This window comes from Rhipicephalus sanguineus, chromosome 10 (genome assembly GCF_013339695.2).
Source record: "Rhipicephalus sanguineus isolate Rsan-2018 chromosome 10, BIME_Rsan_1.4, whole genome shotgun sequence".
Lineage (NCBI taxonomy): Eukaryota > Metazoa > Arthropoda > Arachnida > Ixodida > Ixodidae > Rhipicephalus > Rhipicephalus sanguineus.
In genome coordinates this window covers 23,654,716-23,674,677 of record NC_051185.1, presented here as the reverse complement: position 1 = coordinate 23,674,677, position 19,962 = coordinate 23,654,716, and the positions used below count along the sequence as shown (strand labels likewise).

At 45.3% G+C, this 19,962-nt stretch overlaps 1 protein-coding gene across 1 annotated transcript in view; it reads right to left on the bottom strand.

Annotated features, from left to right (window-relative positions):
- Positions 1 to 215: 215 nt before the first annotated feature.
- The window catches only part of LOC119407261 (ATP-dependent DNA/RNA helicase DHX36), a 62,905-nt gene continuing 43,158 nt past the window's right edge, over positions 216 to 19,962 (bottom strand). The window contains exons 14-19 of the mRNA XM_037674147.2: positions 19,510 to 19,609; positions 17,107 to 17,257; positions 14,129 to 14,360; positions 13,618 to 13,810; positions 10,307 to 10,574; positions 216 to 2,373 (exon numbers count right to left, since the gene is read on the bottom strand). Of these exons, the coding sequence (XP_037530075.1) occupies positions 2,363 to 2,373; positions 10,307 to 10,574; positions 13,618 to 13,810; positions 14,129 to 14,360; positions 17,107 to 17,257; positions 19,510 to 19,609 (955 nt within the window). The 3' untranslated portion in view covers positions 216 to 2,362. The remainder of the gene's footprint in view (positions 2,374 to 10,306; positions 10,575 to 13,617; positions 13,811 to 14,128; positions 14,361 to 17,106; positions 17,258 to 19,509; positions 19,610 to 19,962) is intronic.

Here is a 19,962-nt window from a genome sequence, read left to right as displayed (position 1 = left end):
CACTTCGTGCGACGTTACGAGGCCGAAGGAATGCTCTCGTCAGGTCGATTGGTCAGACCGAATTTCGTAGCCGGGAAATAAAAGCTTCGTTTGCCAAAAGCCAACTGGAATGAGGCATTATGTTAAAAAGGGGAAGCTTGTGAGAAGCGAAACTTTTTTTTCCACCGGCTAAAAATATCAGTCTCGGGCTGACCAGTTCATTGACCACTTTTTTTCCCCGTCATGTGACGTGTCACCGACCTCTCTGCTCGGGCTTCACTTTGAAAGTAATTTGTTGGCACGCAGCTAATCGCCACACAAGACAGCGGTCTAGGGCGTGTCCTGCGCAAGTCCACTAGTACACGACTGTCCGTTTCATTGCCCGCCGATTGGCTAGAGCGGCAATGCCCGAATGGCCACACAACTTGGCGATTTCCCCTGCCCGTTTTGCCAAAAACTACTCGACTAGAAGAAAGCTGTACACGAAACTACAAAAATGACAGGCTTGGCTTTTCTTTGTTGGTCTCGACTTGCATTGCAGTAGGATCACTGTAAACTGAAACTGCTTAAGCCAATTTCTTCAAAGGGACTTCGCAGTACACACACCTCCTTGGAAACGAACGTAAGCTAAGCTTGTAGAAAGCTATACGCACTCTTAAGGCCAGACTTTGAACACTTGTCACATCACCGTAACGACATCCATCAACGCTCGTCACGAGACTGTGTTCTCTTCACTCTCTTGAAAGACTAGACGCTGGGTGACGTTGAGAGCACTTGCGGATGTCACCGGTGTTTGCTCTCAGAGGAGAATGCGGCGAGTGTTGCCACAGGAGGGACAATGTTACCATCGCGCAGCGTTGCACGCCTCCGCGACTCATGCTTAAGGATTGTTAGTTTTTAATAGTAGCAACAGCCTCGTTTGACACACACAAAAAGTTTGTGTTCCAAGTGTTTCAAGTGGCTCAACAGAATCCATCTGGGTGCCTTCAAGATCTTGTGAAAGACTGCAGAAAGCACAACTGGTGTTGGCGAGACTGGAACAATCTTCTGTGAAGGCACCGTGCAAAGGCTCACAAGCAGTCTTGTTTGCACAACATCAAGTGAACAGGGGCAAAATTTAGCTAAATGATCGTCTTAACTCGTCCGAGCAGTTAAAAATCTGTATGTGGCACAGCTACGGAACTATAGGTACTGAGCAATGCTTGTGTTCAAACACAACACGTATGTTGAAAGGACAAGAACAAACTATGACACATATCTTCTTAACACAATATGAACTGCACACTGCTGGTCTACAGCCTATGAGAATGAGAAAACAAAAACGAATGACAAGTGTGCTAAGCTTTAAACCAATCAATCAATTTCCGCAATTCCACTGATGACAAGAATGATTTGACAAGGAAGTGAGAGTGAAATAATACCAGTGCCACATGGTGCACAGCTGATCCGCTTAAGCATGACCAGGATCGAATTTCTCAGCGGTGATTGGCTCCCAATCGCGATTGAGAAATATGACTCGGATCGGGCCCAATCACAATCAGAAGTGACCGTGCGACACCGGTACTATTCGGCCCTTTATAGCTTAGCACACAGAAGGCTGTGGTCTATGTCACAAAGAGATGCAGTCATGGACAAAAAAAAAATGTAAACGAGAACTCCCACTGCAATTTCACTTAATTGGTGGCAAAACACTATGTAGCAATTAAAACAGTGTTATGAGCGTGAAGCACAGGAACTAACAAAATAGCAATACAGTTTCATTGTATGGCAACCCATCGTCAAGCAATTGTAATGTGGTGAAGCAAACAGTGCTTTTTGCAGGAAGCACTACAACCGTACTGGGTGCAGCTGATGAAAATGAAAAAAAAAAAGCATGTAGAGTACTAATTGGCTCTAGCAACAATTTCATTCGAACTGATGACAACAAGCTAAAGTACCAAAAAAGTGAGAATGAAGCAATAAATTATTTCAATGCAAAATGCCAAAAGCTAACAGAATGAAAAAAATAAAAGGCATAAGTACCCGACATCTCCGGTTTCACTGATGACAAGATTCACCTTACAGACAAGCGAATTTGGTGCATAGGAAGCCTTGCCGTTGTCTTTCTTACTAGCTAGTTCTTACGATACGGCTCGATGTGAAAAAAAAAAACTGCAGACACTGAAAAAATGAAAAGGGCTTTTAACATTCCTTCACAAGTTCAATGTCCCTTTGGAACAATGGCAATTGTGACATGACTACACCATGTTCATGTTGAAAAAAAAAAACTTAGGGAGCAGAACAAAAAAAAGAAGGCACTCGGGTGTTGGGCCATGAGACTCTTGCTGGTACCGCACGCACTTGGTGGCTCGGTGAGCGTTTGTAGTCCATTCGACGTGGTTGTTCACGCATCCCCTGAAACATAAAAAAAAAGAGGCGGAAACACTTCAACACGCCTGCAAGCAAGGCAGTCTGTAAACACTACAGGGTCTGCCCATAAAGTAATGAGACTGGGTCTGGTATGAAGAATTTACTGATCCGATCTATACATATTTAAACTCTGATAGTTTTCTCGGGCGTCTATACACAGATTTCAACGTGATTAACACGCTCCGTAGAAATGGCGACCTTTCTGGCTTCCCTTAAGATTTGGGAACAGGAAGAAGTCTGCCGGGTTCACATCAGGGCGGTATCGGGACTGCATCAACCCTGATGCGATGTATGCATTAGTAGTCGGCTTGTGCAAATACTCGAGCACTTTGAATATTTGAACGAATATTACAGTATTCGAATTCGCTTCGATTCGAATTTAAATTATTGGAAATTTCGAAGTATTCGAAATGAACGAATAGGTGCATAATTAGTCCGCATTTAACCCCCTGTAAAGGTGGTTTCACTGCAGTGGAGGGGTGCTATACCGTGAATACACCTTTCCAAGGAAAATCCGCACTGCCGCAAAGCCCCACTTCAAGGTTAAATGAACACATTACCCTCGCATCGAATCATCGTTTTTTAAGTTTAAAAGCTTGTTATACCAGCTTATATGCTCTATGTATAGTAACTTTTAAAACTTGACATATTTTACAGGTTAGCACTTGCATCTTACCGAAAGTCAAATCCTGCTACTATTCAAAGTTGCTTCCACTTGCTCTGAACCAAAAAAATTACACCATCTCCCGGCTAAGGGGACCATGAGGCAATGCAAAGCCGGAGCACTTGCACAATCGCGTTCCGTTGGCGTTCGCTGGGCATGCTACCGACCTCGCATCGTGGAACGCGAAGAGGAACGCTACGCGCGTCGTGTCTTCCCTCTAGCCTGGCCGTTAATTCTCACAGGGCGTGCGGGGAACGCGCTCAACAGGCGCGCAAGAGAGAGGCAGCATAGGGGAGGAGAGGGGGAGGGGACGCGCATGCGCTGGCCCTCATCGCGGCGCTGCACAGGAGAGAATTTCGGCATGTCGAGCCCGCGTTTCAGAGGAGCCAACCGAGGCAAGCGCTGGACTGAACGCGCGCAGCGCTCTACTGGCTCTACCACTTGAAGGAGAGGAGACTAGAGGAGGAGAGTAGCGTATACGCCGTGAGAGCAGAAGCGAGAACGCAGGAGAAGCGCAAGCAGTTGCTGGTAGAGAAGTGGAGAGAGTAACGCGCAGCTGGAGAGAGGGAAGGAGGAGAATCGCGCATGCTTAGTGTGAGTGCGGACCACAACGCTGCGTGCGGATGACCACGCCGCGTTACATACCCCCGAGCAAGAGATACTTCGCATCTAAAAGAATGACATTTGCACGTGCCTCGTTTCAATTAAAAAAGAAATATTGTGCAGCAGTTTAGTTAGGTAATGACAAATATGCTCATTTTTCTTTATTAATATGCGACATATATACTATTCGAATTCGATTCGAAATTATTCAACCAAATCACTATTCGCTTCGAACCTAGAATTTACTATTCGCACAAGCCTAGTTAGTTGGGGCACAGTAGGGGGATTTCTAAAGACGCAATTAGTCTTTAGAAATCCTGGTATTCGTATTTATTAATACAGTAGACTATCATTAAACGGAACCTGAAGGGACCACAAAAATATGTTCTATTTAAGAGGAGTTCCGTTTCCTGAGAGATGACCAGAAGTGCAGAATTCAAGTACGACACCAATCACATTAGAGACAGTTGTTTCGTTTACGCAGCAATACCGTTTAAGAGATTTCCGTTTACCGAGTCTACTGTAATCACGACATGACAATTCTAGAGAACACAGCCAATAACTGTGACTTATTTGGGGTGGCTAAAAATCGCCCCATTTTCATAGAGTAGTCTTTGGTTAAACCCTAAACAACAATCCAATTTGAAAGCGAATATATGTTTATCTCGAAGAAGATTACAGTGTTTTAGCAGTGCCAGTTCACTGTACAGTGCTACTAAAGCAGAGAAATACCGTACCCTCGTGGTCAGCTAGCAGCATTCTTTAGAACTTTTTCGCCTTTTGAGTTGCTTATTGCGTACGCGAACTTGATTATATGATTGAAGTCGCTACTTGACGACCAAAAAAAGCTACATGCTGGTGATGATGATACGCTACTTCCGTACTTACTGTACGATATTGTCGTTGCTGCTAAAACACCCTATCATCTGCCACTTCTTTCAGTCGCAGAAACGGCAGGCAGACTCCTGAAGGGGGTCGCCAATTTGTACTTGCGGTTCGTTAGGCTGTTATCATTTCGGGACAGGCCCCTTTACACGAATTCTTTTTTTTTGCGTGAACGATCGTAACTTCACTAGATGAGGATAATTCCCTACATGGAAATATAGTGCGCAACAAAAATGTTTAACAAGTACAATGGTATGCCTCCCACTATAACGAATTAAGACATTGCTTCTAATTTTATTTTTGAAGTTGTTGATTGATTTCAATGAAACTTGAAGAGTTTGTGTCTATTTGTGTGCTGATTTCAAATATGCCATTATTTTTATTGTACAAGATGCAGTTTCTAAAATATCAGTAATTTCATGTGCCGCTATGGGTGTGAAATTTTTCCTATGCTGGGACCGTTACAAAAGTAAATCAGCACATCTCAGTATTCTGGAATAAGAACTTCAGGCAGTAGAACAAGAATAGATTTCAAAGTCAGTTTGTAAAAACGTTATCGCATGTTCAACATTCATGAGTGAACCGATGTGAAGCTGGGATTTCGCACATTAATGTTCAACTTATCACAACTCTTGTTTGAATGGACTTACAATATCCATTCTTGTTCTACTGCATGTAGTTTTCATTGCAGATTATTGAGATACCCCGATTTGCTTTGTAGCTGTCTCAGTTAAAAAAGAAAAAAAGAAATTTCGCTCCAAGTTAGGGACATGAAATCTTTGATACCTTAAAAACTATGTGTATTGTACTAGAAAAATAATTGCATATTTGGAATCGGCACACAAATCAAGAATTTTAAACGTTTTCAAGTGCCATGTCCCCCCTTCACAGAGTACCGACACAAAAATTTTACTTGTTTTTTTCTGTTGCAATAAGTAGCTAACGACCCACTTGTCATGGCTGGCAAATCCCAGCTTGAAATTGACTCACTTGCGAGAGAGAGAGAGAGAACAACTTTATCAAAAATAAACGAACCCCAGTCCGGGTGCACTAATAAAAAAACGCAAGGCTTAGCCATCAGACAAGCCTAAAAGTTTCAAATATCCGAGTAGTGCCTTCATGATGTCTGGAGAAGAGTCCGTCAGCCACTCCTCCAGGGTCGCAGGTCTTAGATTGGTAAGCATGTGTTTGAGGCTCTCGCCCATGGCTGCATGGCCACCCGGACAATCCCACAGAACGTTGCACTACACACAGTTCCGATTCCACATTGTTGTAATATGCTGATTTTCTTTGTAACTATGACAGTTTAAGAAAAATCACGCTCCTCAAAAGGCACATGAAATATTTATATTTTGAAAACTACCCATTATACTAGAAAAATAACTGCATATTTGAAATCGGCCCACAAATATACATAAACTCATTATTAAGTTTCATCAAAATCGATCAACACATAAAGATTTTTTTCAAGGAGCCGTGTCCTCCCTACCGTGAAAAAGGAAGAAAATTGTGCCAGATTTACCGGAAACTTTATCCGCTCATTTTGTAGAGCTTTTTTTGTAAATAAAATGGTGCCTTTATTTCAATTCAATGGGGTTCCATTATTTCACTAATTGCGTAAAAAAAGATATATCGAAGATGGTTTCACTGCATGGCAATAGAATGAAAGCTGACAATAAAATGAAAGCCAAGACACAAATGTCCCAACAGGGACATGTGTGGCCATCTAGCGTCAAGTAACAAAACTATGAGTATGGTCATCATTGGTTCCAGATGGGACCAATTTTTGTTGATGACAAATATACAGTAGAACCTCGTGGATAAGTTTCTGAAAAAACACGGAAAATAAAACGTACGATCCAGGAAAACGTACGATCCGAATCCAGTAAAAGTTGAGGCTGACAAGCCCATACTGAGGTGCAAGGGCAAAAAAACATTTATTTCTCAAAAAACATGGAGGGAATCTTTAATTTTTGAACTCCTGGCACCTTGCTCCACGGAGAAAGAAGTATTTGAGGAGGAGAATCTCTCGGCCGCGGCAGCGCGCGAGGGCGGCGCGATAGCGTCACGGCGGAATGCGGTTACGCCGAAGCACGACAGATGACGCTTTCGGCCTGTTGCCATCTTTTACATGCTCTTCTATGGACGCGACGAATAAAAATCGTGATAGCGGCTCGTACATTGTAAAATTTCTAAGATTTCTGTCTGTAACATCAATCGGTAGATAGGACAGATATTTTATCTGCAGTTCCTAATCGATACTGCCAGAATTATAGGCCGTACAGCGCTTGAAACGAACTGCTAGTAGTGGCCCCTGAGCAGACGACGTCTGCCGCCGCATGCACGCGCCCCTCGCTCCTCGCTCGCATGTTGTGCGCGCGCATGCGTAGGTGGCCTTGAGAGGGAAAGTTCCCTTCGCGATGTGCTGGTTTCTTTCTCTTTAGCCCTCTCAGTGGCTCTCGCGCGTTGCGCCGGCGGCGCTGACTCCTCGATGTTTGCGCGCGCTTTTCACGCCGCGACAAAGGAGAGTGCTTTGCAGATTTCGACCAGTGCTTCTTCAGGGTGTGGCGGAAATGTGCCGTGCTGTGGGTACAGCAGTGGGTACGCGTCCTGCAAGGAGAAGGTAATTACCTTCGAAGTTCCTAATGACCCAGTGAGGTTGGAAGCGTGGGGTCGCGCCATACCAAGAAAAAGATCGACAGCTGACGCCTCGTGACTACGTTTGCGAGAAGCACTTCTCGGACAGTGACATAGACAGACGGCGCTATTATGGCGAACTTGGTGGCGAAGTTCTCCTTGACAAACCGAAACGGCCAGTGTTGTTACGAGACGCCGTGCCTTCAATCTTTCCGCGTGCTGTCCCAGATACTTGTCTGATGTTCTCAAAAAAAGACAATGTGAAATTTGAACCACCTGGGGTTTTGTAACGTGCACCTAAATGTAAGCACACGCGCCTTTAGCATTTCGCCTCCATCTAAATGCGGCCACCGCAACAACCTAAATCTGCATTGATGGCATATAGGGTAAGTCCCATCATTCGTTGAAATAAGTTGCATCTAACTCATTGAGTTATCAAAAATTATAGATTTCACGTTGTACAAAATATATCACGCTGGTAATTTTCCTGTATGTGATGCCATTTTTCTCGTTAATTTACCGAAAAAACTTGGAGTGCGCTTGAGCTTCGCCTTTAGGAGTAGAACGCGATAGCGTAATCGGGCCCCGTGCGCATCGCCTTCTCAACTGCTAGCCTCACCGACACGGACGCCTACACCGGTATTTCTGCGAAACGGACTCTTTAACGCTGTCGCGTTAAAATTTGGAGCCGGCGAGGACGCACAAAAACACATCCATTCGGGCGTGAAGCGCGAACGGCGAATCGGCGACGAATGGCCTTGAACCGGCGAGATTCGTCTGAGAGTGCGGTGAGAGGGACGCACACATTTTTCCTTCTCCGCTAGCGGACTCTCACGACAGAGGGCGCATGAGCGCTGTGCCCGATTACGTGACTTTATTAGGACGCCCGAGCGAGCGCAGTTTCGCCTCTTCAAGAATTCTTGCTCCGTGCCTTGCTCGCAGCCAGAGGTCAGCCAGCAAAGAAGCTTTGCACCGCATGAGCGTTGGTTCTTTCTGCATTGTTACTTGGAAATATGGGGCTACGTTTGCCGAAGAGCGGAAGCGATATTCTCGAGCATATGCATTTGGGATACGATTTCATACATTGGCGACACGCCCCGTCCATGAAGAAAACTGCCACCCCGCTAAAGGCTTAACAAGCTCAACTCTGCGCAGTTGAGGAATCGCAATACAACATGATATGCGAAATTTCACGGAAGTGACAAGCGTCCTCGCGGATATTGCATACTAAATTGCACACTCACGCTGATCAGTTTGCGTTCTGTCTTAACTTGAGACATGCGGCGGTGTGTTCGCCGCCCCTCGTAATCGCACCATCTCGCACGGCGGAATGGGCTTTAAAAGGTAACGCCCGGCATAATGGCAACCGAAGGTGAAGTCCCCAAGCGCCTGCACTACGATCCGTCGAGTCCTCACAAAGATGGTGGCGAGCGCGCATCGTCTTGCTTTGGCGTCTGATAACCAGAAACTTTCCAGATATCTTCCAGAACAAACTTTTTCTGGCAGCTTCTGACGACCCACTGGTAGGCAGAATTGTCCAGCCAGAGAACAACGAACGCCGAATGGTGCCGCGCGATGGGCGGAGCAATCCGAAAACGAACGCGCCCTGGGAGAAAAATGTGGAGAAAATTATTGGCCGTATCCACTGGGCACAATGGCGGTGTTGCTATGGTTACGTTATAGTTACGTGTTGCGGCGTGTTGTGCAGCGTGCTGTGCAGTGGCGGCGATGTGGTGGCGGCATGTGTGTTTCTGTAGGTCTTGTACCGAACCGTGGCGGACTGGAGGAGCGACAGCCTCCATTCTTTGTGCCGCATTGTTAGTTCCCCCGGCTGTTGTTGTAGCCAGAGGGTCTGAACAAAAGTGTGTGGAACAAGCGTGTATCTGTGTACCGTGCTACGGATGAAGGACTTGCAATGCTCAGCGAAATCGTGTCAAGTGCTACAAAGAAGACTTTTTTTTAAAGCCATTTGAGGATCTTGATGGCCAGCGTCGCCGCCTGCCTTCGGGTCGGTGTGTGGTTGACAGAGAGCAGCGATCGAGCTATTTGGAGAAGATGTGGAGGGGGAAAGGCACTGGGGAGGAGCCGCCGCGCAGCGGCTGTCTGCCACTTCGCGCTTCACAAGTGCACGAGAGGACCCTTTTTGCACACCTGAATTTCTGGTGTGACACATTGCACACCTGAGTTTCTGGCTACAAAATGTTATCATATGACCGCAGTTTTCCGCGGTGCTGAACGTTGCTGCCGAATAATCGTATTTTCCGGGAACGCATTCACTGGGACGTATTACACACAGGTGCATTGAGTTATTTTTAGTTTTCGCGACTGCAAGCGTAGGAGCCGGGAAATCGTACTAAGTAGGAATGTATCAACGAGGTGCTACTGCAACTGTGATCAGTCATTTTGTTACAAAATCTCATGACGACAATACTCGTCAATGGGAAGGAAAGAATTACAGTTGCCGACCAATTTTTCGGGCCCTCGTGGGGCCGAGATAGCGTCCGGAAAATTGGGCAACTTGAAAAAATGAATTCATGCAAAAAAGACACTTTATTTACCCAGCGGCTTGAAACAATGGTGATCTGTTTCCGCGGGGCTCTACGTTGCCATACCAACTGTTTCCCATCGTTAATCAGCTGTAATATCCTCACTTGAAAGCTTTGGCCGAGGAGGGGGATGAGGAAGACAACGTCAGCGCCATACATGGCGATGGAACCACTAGCGGTTGTTGAAGCTGTGACGCAAACAATACAAGCGTACGCAAATGGCACTGTGCACAACTGACGAGATCAGCTGACGATACGCATGCAATGCGGGTTTGAGGCTGCAGAAACACAAAATGGCAGTACTAATGTTGTTTGTGGTTTCAGCGGTTTTCGGTAGCTTTTGATTTGCGATCGAAAGCAAAAAATCCAGAAAATAGAAAGAGAAGGGTTTCAAACATCTGAAATTTTGATTGGTGTTTCACATTGACTCTATGGAGTGCGTCACTGCGTTATAGCACCCTCTGGATATTCAGGCAGATACTAAAAATAAGGCGTCTGAAAAAGTGGTCGGCGACTGTAACAGCCCTGCAAAATAAACAATGAAATAAAAATAAATCGAAGGCTCGTCCACGGCGCTACTGACCTGACGAACAGTGTGACAAGAGACTCGACGTGGCGTCCACTATCCTCGGCCACAGTTCACACCGCAGAAGGGTCTCCTCTGGACCGTTCGCTTCCCACTGTTCCATCGAGATGTGCAGGTCAATGATGTAGTCGATCATGCGGCGCCACCGCCAGATGAGATCGGCATCTCGCTCGGAGCACCGGAATGTGAGCAGTCGCTGCTCATCAACAACCAAGCACCCTTGGTCGGTGTCCCCTTGGTTTGTGTGTGCGTCGAAGAGGTAACCCTGCGCATGAACGGGACAATGTACAAATGAAAAGTTCTGCTGACCGATGGATTTATGCCGAATTCCAACGGCAGATTCGGAGCAGCCGTCCAACTCCGCGTGCGAGTGTTCGACTCTTGCGTGCATAGAGCACAAGAAACGCGAGAAGGGAGGATGGCACAGGACAAGCACTCACTTTAACCTAGCCTTCCTTTCTTGTGTAGCCGTGTGTTTCAATGAGAGCGAGGGGATTTAGAACAGTACTTATGGTGAATTCCATTAGCAGATTTGAAGCACTTGTGGTAGCAGTCTTTCTGCCATTCGGAGCAAGTCTGTTCCACTGGCAGATTGAGCATGCTCCCTGTATGTTTTACTGGCAGATCAGGAGGTGCTCCGCCACCAGATTCACTCCACAAAAAGTGGCAGCTTCGACCGGAAGTCGCAAGCTCCCCTCACGTGCGCAGAGTGTGGCGTACCACATGCGCGATGCAATGCGCTATTCAATCGTGCTGTTATTTCCGCTTGCGCCCATGAAGGCAAAAACGGCGCGAAACGCGAGAAATGCTGTGCGCTTGCGAAGCAGCTGTGCGCTAGCGCCCCCTACCATTTGCTCTGGCGGGAGCGCATGTGTTCCATTGGCAGACTTCCTTCGGTTGCTCTCCGCCGAAGCGGAGTGCTCTGGCACAGAGTTCGTCGGCCACTCTGAATCCACCATTGGAACTCATCATTAATCCATAGAGCAGGAAAAGCTGCTTCGCAGAAATCGGGGAAGCCGACTGGAACTCTGAATGATGAATTCCGTTTTACATTTTTACCTTGCCGGAGGTGCCATGTAGTCCCCTGTTCTTTTGGTAATGGGGAATGGCAGGGAAGAGCAAAAGGCACATGTGAATGACGACACACAAGGTATTCTGGTTAACTCTGCATTTGAAGAATAGAAATTCCACTTTGTTCCAGTGGAGGAAATTGTGTTCAGAAGAACAGACACTTGGGCGATTTTGAAATGATCTACAGTGGTACTTGAAGCGCAAGAAACAAGAAAACCAGACAGGACGAGTACTCACTTCAGACTAACCTTCCTTTCTTGCGTTTCTTGTGTTTTTTGCGCTTCCAAGTACCATTGTAGGTCTTTACAAGCTCGCCAAAGTATTTGTTCTTCTGAACACAATCCCCTACAAGGAACAAAGCGGAAGTTCTGTTCACCAGATGCAGAGTTACCCAGGATACCTTGCGTGTGGTCATTCGCTCATGCCTGTCGTCTCCCATTACCCCAAGAACTCGTCACTACCACAGTGCCTCCGGCAAGGTAAACATTCAAAACATAATTCGTCATGCAGAGTTCCAGTCTGCTCTGCCGATTTCTCTGAAGCAACATTTCCTGCTCCACAGAGCGAGTGCTGTTCTGAATCCAATCATACTCTCATTGAAACATGCGACTACACCCCTTACTGGAACAAACTCGCTTCGAAACTAGCAGAAAAAAGCTTGTTCCGACTACGACATTAGAGTTCAATGTCAGTTAAAGCAAATGAAGGAGGCTAGGTGGCGCAACTTCGTGATTATATTGAGTCGAATTTTCCACTGGAAAAAAGAGCGACACGAAAAGGTGTAGTGCAAACTACCAACTCTTCATTTCTGTTCGCATACATGTTTGTAATTGGAAGAAAAGGGGATGTGAGGGTGTTGAGGTCATGGGACAATGGGACAGCTAGGTTAGTTCATCCCATATAAAATAAGCAGCACAACACAGGATGAGGAAGGAAGCACAGGAGAAAGTGCTTCTGACGCCCACCAAATTGCCTAACTGTCTTAGAAGCATTCGATTAAGTGAGGTAGGGGCACAGCATATCAGAACTTGCTGCTGTGCTATTTGACGCAAGCAAGCAAGCGGTGACGGCAGTGTTGACATTAACGTTTTCCTTAACATGGTGTTTTTGATAGGTTACACTAGATCTTTTTTGCTGAACGAACTACTGCACCTGTAGAATGGATAGGGCGCAAACAGGGGCGCCAGTGAAAGACGAAGACGAGGACGGTTGTTGGTGCTCGTGCTTGCTCCGCTTCGGACTGCTGGTCGCTGAACCTGTGCTGTTTATTCATTAAACGCTCCGCGGACTCAACGCTAAACGCGTACCATCAAGTGGTGGAGAGTGCTGGTTCTCTTTTGCACCCTGGAACTCCGCAACCGGACACACCTAATATTTGATGTAATACATAAACAAAAAGCAGAATGAACTCTTCACGCATACAAGTTTCATTAATGAGATATACATGTAGTGCAAGCACTACAAATTACCAGAAGTGAACGACATTGGGCCAGCTGGTGCTGCATAGCGAAAAGAAAAAACAGCGCTTAAACGACGAGGACAGAAAGGGAGCCTGCGTCATCCTGCATAATTGTACGTAGTGCTTTAAATCATGATGCATATGATGACGTAATGCGTCTTCGTACACATTGCTTTACATCATCATATGTTGTCATCAAGGACGTTTACAGCAGAGAGCCATCTCTGTAGCTGTAACGAGCACTGGTAAAATGATATTTGCGCAAAGCCTGCGTCATCGTACATAGTGCTTTAAATCATCGTATGTATGATGACATAAGGCCTTTTCGTACGCAGTGCTTTATGTCGTCACATGTTGTCACCAAGGACGTTTACAGCAGAGAGCCATCTCTGTAGCTGTAACGAGCACTGGTAAAATGATATTTGCGCAAAGCCTGCGTCATCGTACATAGTGCTTTAAATCATCGTATGTATGATGACATAAGGCCTTTTCGTACGCAGTGCTTTATGTCGTCACATGTTGTCACCAAGGACGTTTACAGCAGAGAGCCATCTCTGTAGCTGTAACGAGCACTGGTAAAATGATATTTGCGCAAAGCCTGCGTCATCGTACATAGTGCTTTAAATCATCGTATGTATGATGACATAAGGCCTTTTCGTACGCAGTGCTTTATGTCGTCACATGTTGTCACCAAGGACGTTCACAGCAGAGAGCCATCTCTGTAGCTGTAGAACAGCCACTGTAGAACAAGCAGCTGCAAAAAGGCAGAACTGCCCACCTCCTTCTTATGAGTGCCAAGACCGGAGAACAGCAGCACATGTAGTGATGTGACCATGCTGCAGTCGTACACGGTAGTGCGCTGGTACGCCGAGGGCTGCAATGCGCTGTAGTATATCAACCACGGGTGCTCGTACACTGGCGGCGTTCTGTGGAGTAGCGAGTCCTCTGATATCGCGGCCAGCTTCTGGTCCCTGCATGACCCGAGTGTACCTGTCTATCCGATACTACACAACTCCGTACGTCAAAAAGACCCTTCTTGGTGACACCGAAAAACAGGAAAACTTAGCGCATGCAGGACGTAACTTATTGATTTCACATTCCAGAATCGTTTTTTTCTAGCTGTCTATTTTTCAACTTCTTGAAATAAGATGTTATAAAAGAGTCAAGGTTTTGTGTATGTACATGTATGCACATATATTTCATGCATTTAGTATCCCTTTAATTTCCGACTGCACCTAAACAGGAACAGACAGAACACGGCCAACAGGCAGTTCCCCCAAAACACTTACAGGCAGGCGAACTCGACTCCTTCGCGCATGATCTGGTTTTTCTTTATCTTGCCCCGCAACACTCGAAGCACATTCGGGTACAAGCCGGCAGTGAGCGCTGCCAAGACCAGCTGCCTGTCGTCGCGGCGGTTGTTGAGACCGAGGCCCCAGTGCTTCGTGGCAGGCGGCTGGGACGAGGTGTCAATCCCGGCCATCACTCTCCTGAGGGTGTTCACAAGATCGTCCCCCATGCCTGCATGCACATTTGAAAACTGAATATGTCAAATTTGCAAGGGTAATTTGGAAAAATTGAAGGACACTTTGTGAATTCTAAAGTGTGTCCGGCGAAAGTGCATGGCAATTCAACCCAACCGACTATGCCATGGCATCGGGGGAATCCACATTCTTGGGGCACTTCTCCGAACCGCTTGCCGTGGAATCATCACTGGGCCGCTTAGGAGCCATATCCAACTAAACTGATTGCTGCAACGAGACGTCTGACAAAGGAGCGTTGCCGCAGGCGCCATCACGTGGTTGCTGAGAGAGTGTAAGGGGTAGAGGCCACAGCTGGCACCGTTTCAGGGCACAGACAGACGGATGCCCCGAGTACGAGACATTAAAGGCTTTCGCCTTAATACGCTGATACTACATCAATAACTTGATACGTACCAAATTATGCTAATATACTTAAACTACAATATAACGAAATTGAAGGGGTGCTGCAATTAGCTCGTTATAGCCAATATTTCGTTATAGCTGCAGCAGGCATTTACTGCAAATATTACGCACTGCACTTAACCAAAACAAATAGCGGCAAAAAGGCAAGTGCGCCGCGGCCATGCATGCCATGTGCAGCAGTGTGCGCGTGGCACGCCGTCCAGCTTTGCGTGCTTTGCTGGAGGATGCGTGGCGGGTTTTGAACTGCTAAATGCAGTTGTTGCGTCACGCAGATTCTCAAATCTGTGTTGCGCACTGTTGTGACATTGGAACAGAATTTTCTCCTTATATATCCCGTAACAGGCAAATTTAACCTCTTAAAACAAGTTTTTAAAACGTCCGTTTCTATCAGACTTTCAAGGGGAATTACGATTTGATCATTATATTAGAGCTGCGCGAATAGCAAAATTTTGGGTGCAAAGCGAATTCGAATAATAAAGATTGAGTGCGAATCGAATCGAATAATTTCGAATAATTTTCGAATATTTCTCAAACATTTTTCGAATAATTCGAAGTGAAATTACAGAAAAAGTTGCAGAGAATCCCTAAGTATGTTCTTGTGAGATAGCAACATGAAAGTTTTTCTTTTCGCTAGGTTAATGAAGCGCTGGTGGGGTCATATTTCATAGTTGTCTTTCTTATCAAGAATGACACAATGTAGAGGCCAAATGGTATTTATGTACATGATTTGGTGCAACGAAAGTATTGCCGACAACACTTTACACGTGATAGGCAGAGATGCCATTTCCTCAGCCTCTCCTCCTCTTTCAACTTCTGTGGAAGGCCAACTGATGTGGTGGACAAGGGTGTACTCCCTTCAAGTCCGGAGTTCCAAATCTGCCTCATAGACGTCGATATATAAGAACATCTGAAATTTTGGATGCTAAAAAGCTTCGGCGTCCGATTTTTTGGACTTCCTGCCCAAATTTCGGGTCCAAAACAGCATTAATTGAGCCCCCAACTCTGCCACATCTTTCATCTCCATATTGGAACCAGCGTTTTCTTGAGTTAATACATTTGCGACCGTAGCGGAGTTTGAAAGGCAGCTTTGCCGCAATACGGGGATGTGATGAGGTGAAGCATATTGAAAATCTAGGGGCCACTTCCAAACGGACGTTGACTCTCTCTTGGCTAAGTTCGACCGTAACGGAGCTTGAAAGGCAGCTTTGCCGCAATACGGGGGTGTGAGGAGGTGAAGCATATTGAAAATCTAGGGACCACTTCCAAACGGACATTGACTGTCTCTTGGCTAAGTTCGACCGTAACGGATCTTGAAAGGCAGCTTTGCCGCAATACGGGGGTGTGAGGAGGTGAAGCATATTGAAAATCTAGGGACCACTTCTAATCAGACGTTGACTCTCTCTTGCCAAAGTTCGACCGTAACGGAGCTTGAAAGGCAGCTTTGCCGCAATACGGGGGTGTGATGAGGTGAAGCATATTGAAAATCTAGGGACCACTTTCAACCGGACTTTCTCTCTTGGCTAAGTTCGACCGAAACGGAACGTGAAAGGCAGCTTTGCCGCAATACGAGAGTGTAATGAGGTGAAGCATATTGAAAATCTGAAGGGGTCACTTTCAACTGGACGTTGACTGCATTTGTCTTTGGGAAGTTCGAATAGTTCGAATAGTAAAATTTCAGTGCGAATCGAATCGAATAGCAAACACTATTCGAAAAATATTCGAAATTTCGAATATTCGCACACCCCTACATTATATGCATTACTTCGTTATAGCCCGTATCCTTATAATGAGGTTTAACTGTATAAGCTCTAAACAAAAAATCTTGCACATCCCGCATAACTGTCTCAAATTGTTACGGGAGCCTACTGATTGACGTATGGTTATAAAAACTTTATTTCAGGGCAAAGAAAATATCATAATAAACCATAACCACAAAAAATAACACCACATATTGCCAGAATGCAGCTCAGAACATCAAATCTAAAAATTTCTCTTGTTTGTGGCGCAACACCACAGCAGTATCACAGATACAATCACTTCCTTTCTGATGTGACACCCTTCCCCAAGTTCTGTATATACATAGGAGAGATTTTTTTTTTCACAATTAAGATACTAGTTGCGAGTTGACGCTTGTCCAGTGCTGCGAGTGTTGTTCTATGTCCCATACCGAATTTGCGCTCTGAAGTTCAGCGTTTGAATGTGACATTGCAAATTTTAGGAATTCTTTTGCAGTCCGAAAAGTTTCCGTAGTTAATGGGTTAAAGGATCCATGCAGTTTAGAAAAACGATGAGAACCGTGGTGTAAATCGTGAGAAACCTACCCTTGCCGACGTCCAGGCCATACGAGCTCAGCTCATTGCGCTGGCAGAATGACTGCTGCTCAGCTCCCGGCATGAGTTGGTTCCAGCGAAAAAAAATGTGTGAGAGCGCCATGTGGTCACTCGTTCCTACTGTGTCGTAGCAGCGTTTGATCTGGAAAAACACCAGAAAACCAATGCCAACAGGCTTGGGAATGCGCCATGGTCTGTCGTTTCTTCTGTTCGTCCCTCGTTCTTTCGCGCGTTTTATTTATTCAAGTAGGAAATGCCACTTCTCTGACTAAGCTTGCTATTCGGCCTGCTTATACAGAGCACGTAGCGAGTTATGAACAATATAATTAATAATAATTGCTGGGGTTTAACGTCCCAAAACCGTGATATCATAATGAGGGACGCCGTGATGGAGGGCTCCAGAAATTTCGACATCTAATCACATGGGCCTCGAGCATTTTCGCCTCCATCGAAAATGGGGCGGAATTCGATCCCACGACCTTTGGGCCGGCAGTCGAGCACCATAACCACTAGACCACCATGGCGGTTTAAGTTGTGAACAAGGACAGAAAAAACAATACAAGACCAACATAGCCATGTGTTTTCAATATACGCAGTGCTAATGGTAAGTGTGTATCATCAGCTTCTGTAGGCTGTCTAACATACCACAAAATCTGTGATGTAAGAACGGCACTAGAATAACAGACAGCCGAGCAAGTTGGTAGGTACAGTAAAAGCTCGTTAATTCGAACTCGGTTAATTCGAATTTACAGTCAATTCGAATTTACAGTCAATTCAAACTGACGCCCTGGTCCCGGCAAAGCCCTGTGCATCTCTATGGGGGAAAACTCCCGATAATTCAAACACGTTGGTATACAACGGTTAATTTGAACTGGGAGCCCCCTGGCTTTCACCGCTCCTCGCAGAAGTCAGCCCAGAGTGATCACAATATGTTGCAAAACCAAACCAAACTAAATTTACTAGAGAAGCAAAACAACGAAAGAGCAGCATTTCTCAGATGAGAATTCGGATGCTGCACTGAAGCTCTTGGGCAAGCTGCAAATGATGCTCACGGAGTCGTGACAGAAGAAGCGCAAGCAAACGAAAATTACTGATTACTTTTAATTTTGATTGTGTTAACTGTGCCACGCAAATTAAACGTGTTTTGGAGCACAAGTGTCATATTTAAGGCTCAATGCTCACATGAATGCATGTCGCTGCTTGTTTCTCGCGTATCACTGCCTGATCAATCAATTCTGTTCGCTCCATGAACTTAATTTACGAAATCACCTGCCACAAATGTGTAGTATCGCCTAATTCACTGCCTGATCAATCAATTATGTTCGCTCCATGAACTTAATTTACGAAATCACCTGCCACAAATGTGTAGTATCGCCTAATTCACTGCCTGATCAATCAATTCTGTTCGCTCCATGAACTTAATTTACGAAATCACCTGCCACAAATGTGTAGTATCGCCTAATTCGCGATAATGAGTCCAGAGCGGCTTCTTGGGTTCTGCCTGTGCAGTATGGCACAATGTCCTTTCATTCTAGCGCCCACCCGCTAATTCGAACACGGCTTAATTTGAACAGTTTTGTAGTACCCTTTGAGTTTTAATTAACGAGCTTTTACTGTATTCATGTTAAAAGACTGGGCGTGCAATCACTGTCACAAGAGAGAAGTCAAGACCCCACACCAGCATTTTAACGTAAGAATGACGTGATGTTAGAATGCGCGACTGTGCCATGAAGGCATTTGTATTTATCAGGCATGCCTGAAAAATGTTCCGTCAATGTACAGTGCGAATGGAAAGAAACATGAACATGTGGCATCTACATTCTCTGCTGTTTCGCATTTATTTTCAAGCGGTTGTAGCCCGGATGGTGATGAACATTCACTAGAGTCATCCATGATACAATGAAGAACCATCTAGCATCTTTTTATTGCCACCAATGTCAGGGTGTGATGAAAACAGCGTGCCACGCTTTTCACGTTTCTTTTCATCCTCCCTGAAATGCATCGTCCGATAACAATCATTGTTTCATTAAAAGAATTCCATGTACATGCCAAGTGTATTAAACTAGAAAATTTTTCAAGTGAAAATGCCCATCTTTGGAATGGAACACCACATAATTCGGGATTTGATACGAAATGCTGTTCTGTTTGGTAAGCAGAAAATATTTACACTTACTGCTCAAAACATAAACGAAACAGATAGAGCATGAAAAAAATAAGACCACAACAATCCTTTATGAATTAGGTTTGTTGTCCTAATAGCGTTTTACGAAAAACTATAATATCACATAGGTCCGATTTTTCAATGTTGCAGGTTATTACACTTCATTAGTCAGCTCACTTTACAAAGTCGCTAGCAACTTCACAAAACAAAGGTGCGCTGAGGAAAAAGATTACATCTTTGCTGCGGCTGGCACTGTTCGAGGTGCGTTTGATGGCAAACAGGTTTGAGGCTTCAGCCAGAAGTGACACAGTCGACACCACGCTGTCCAGGCACCTGGAGTACAGAACCAATTACGTAAAAATGGTGGCACTGAATAGTAAGCGCAGAAGTCAAAACGCAGTGAGCTTTTTTGAAAAATCTGCTTCTTTAACTACCTTTTTGTTCTTTTACACTGCCTGTAGGAAAAGAAAATTCTTCTACCCCATTTCCACATTGGCTGCCTGTCTGATTAATCTCAGCCTCCACGGTTCCTTGTTATTAAAGGCACACATAAAAGGGAGCTCTATGCCTCTAATTTCACCACCATAGGTTCATTAATAGATGAGAAAATCAATGTCAAAAGCTTCACTTTTAAATTTCCCACCATACTCCCCGTCATGGACTTCCAAGTGTTTTTCGTATTTTGG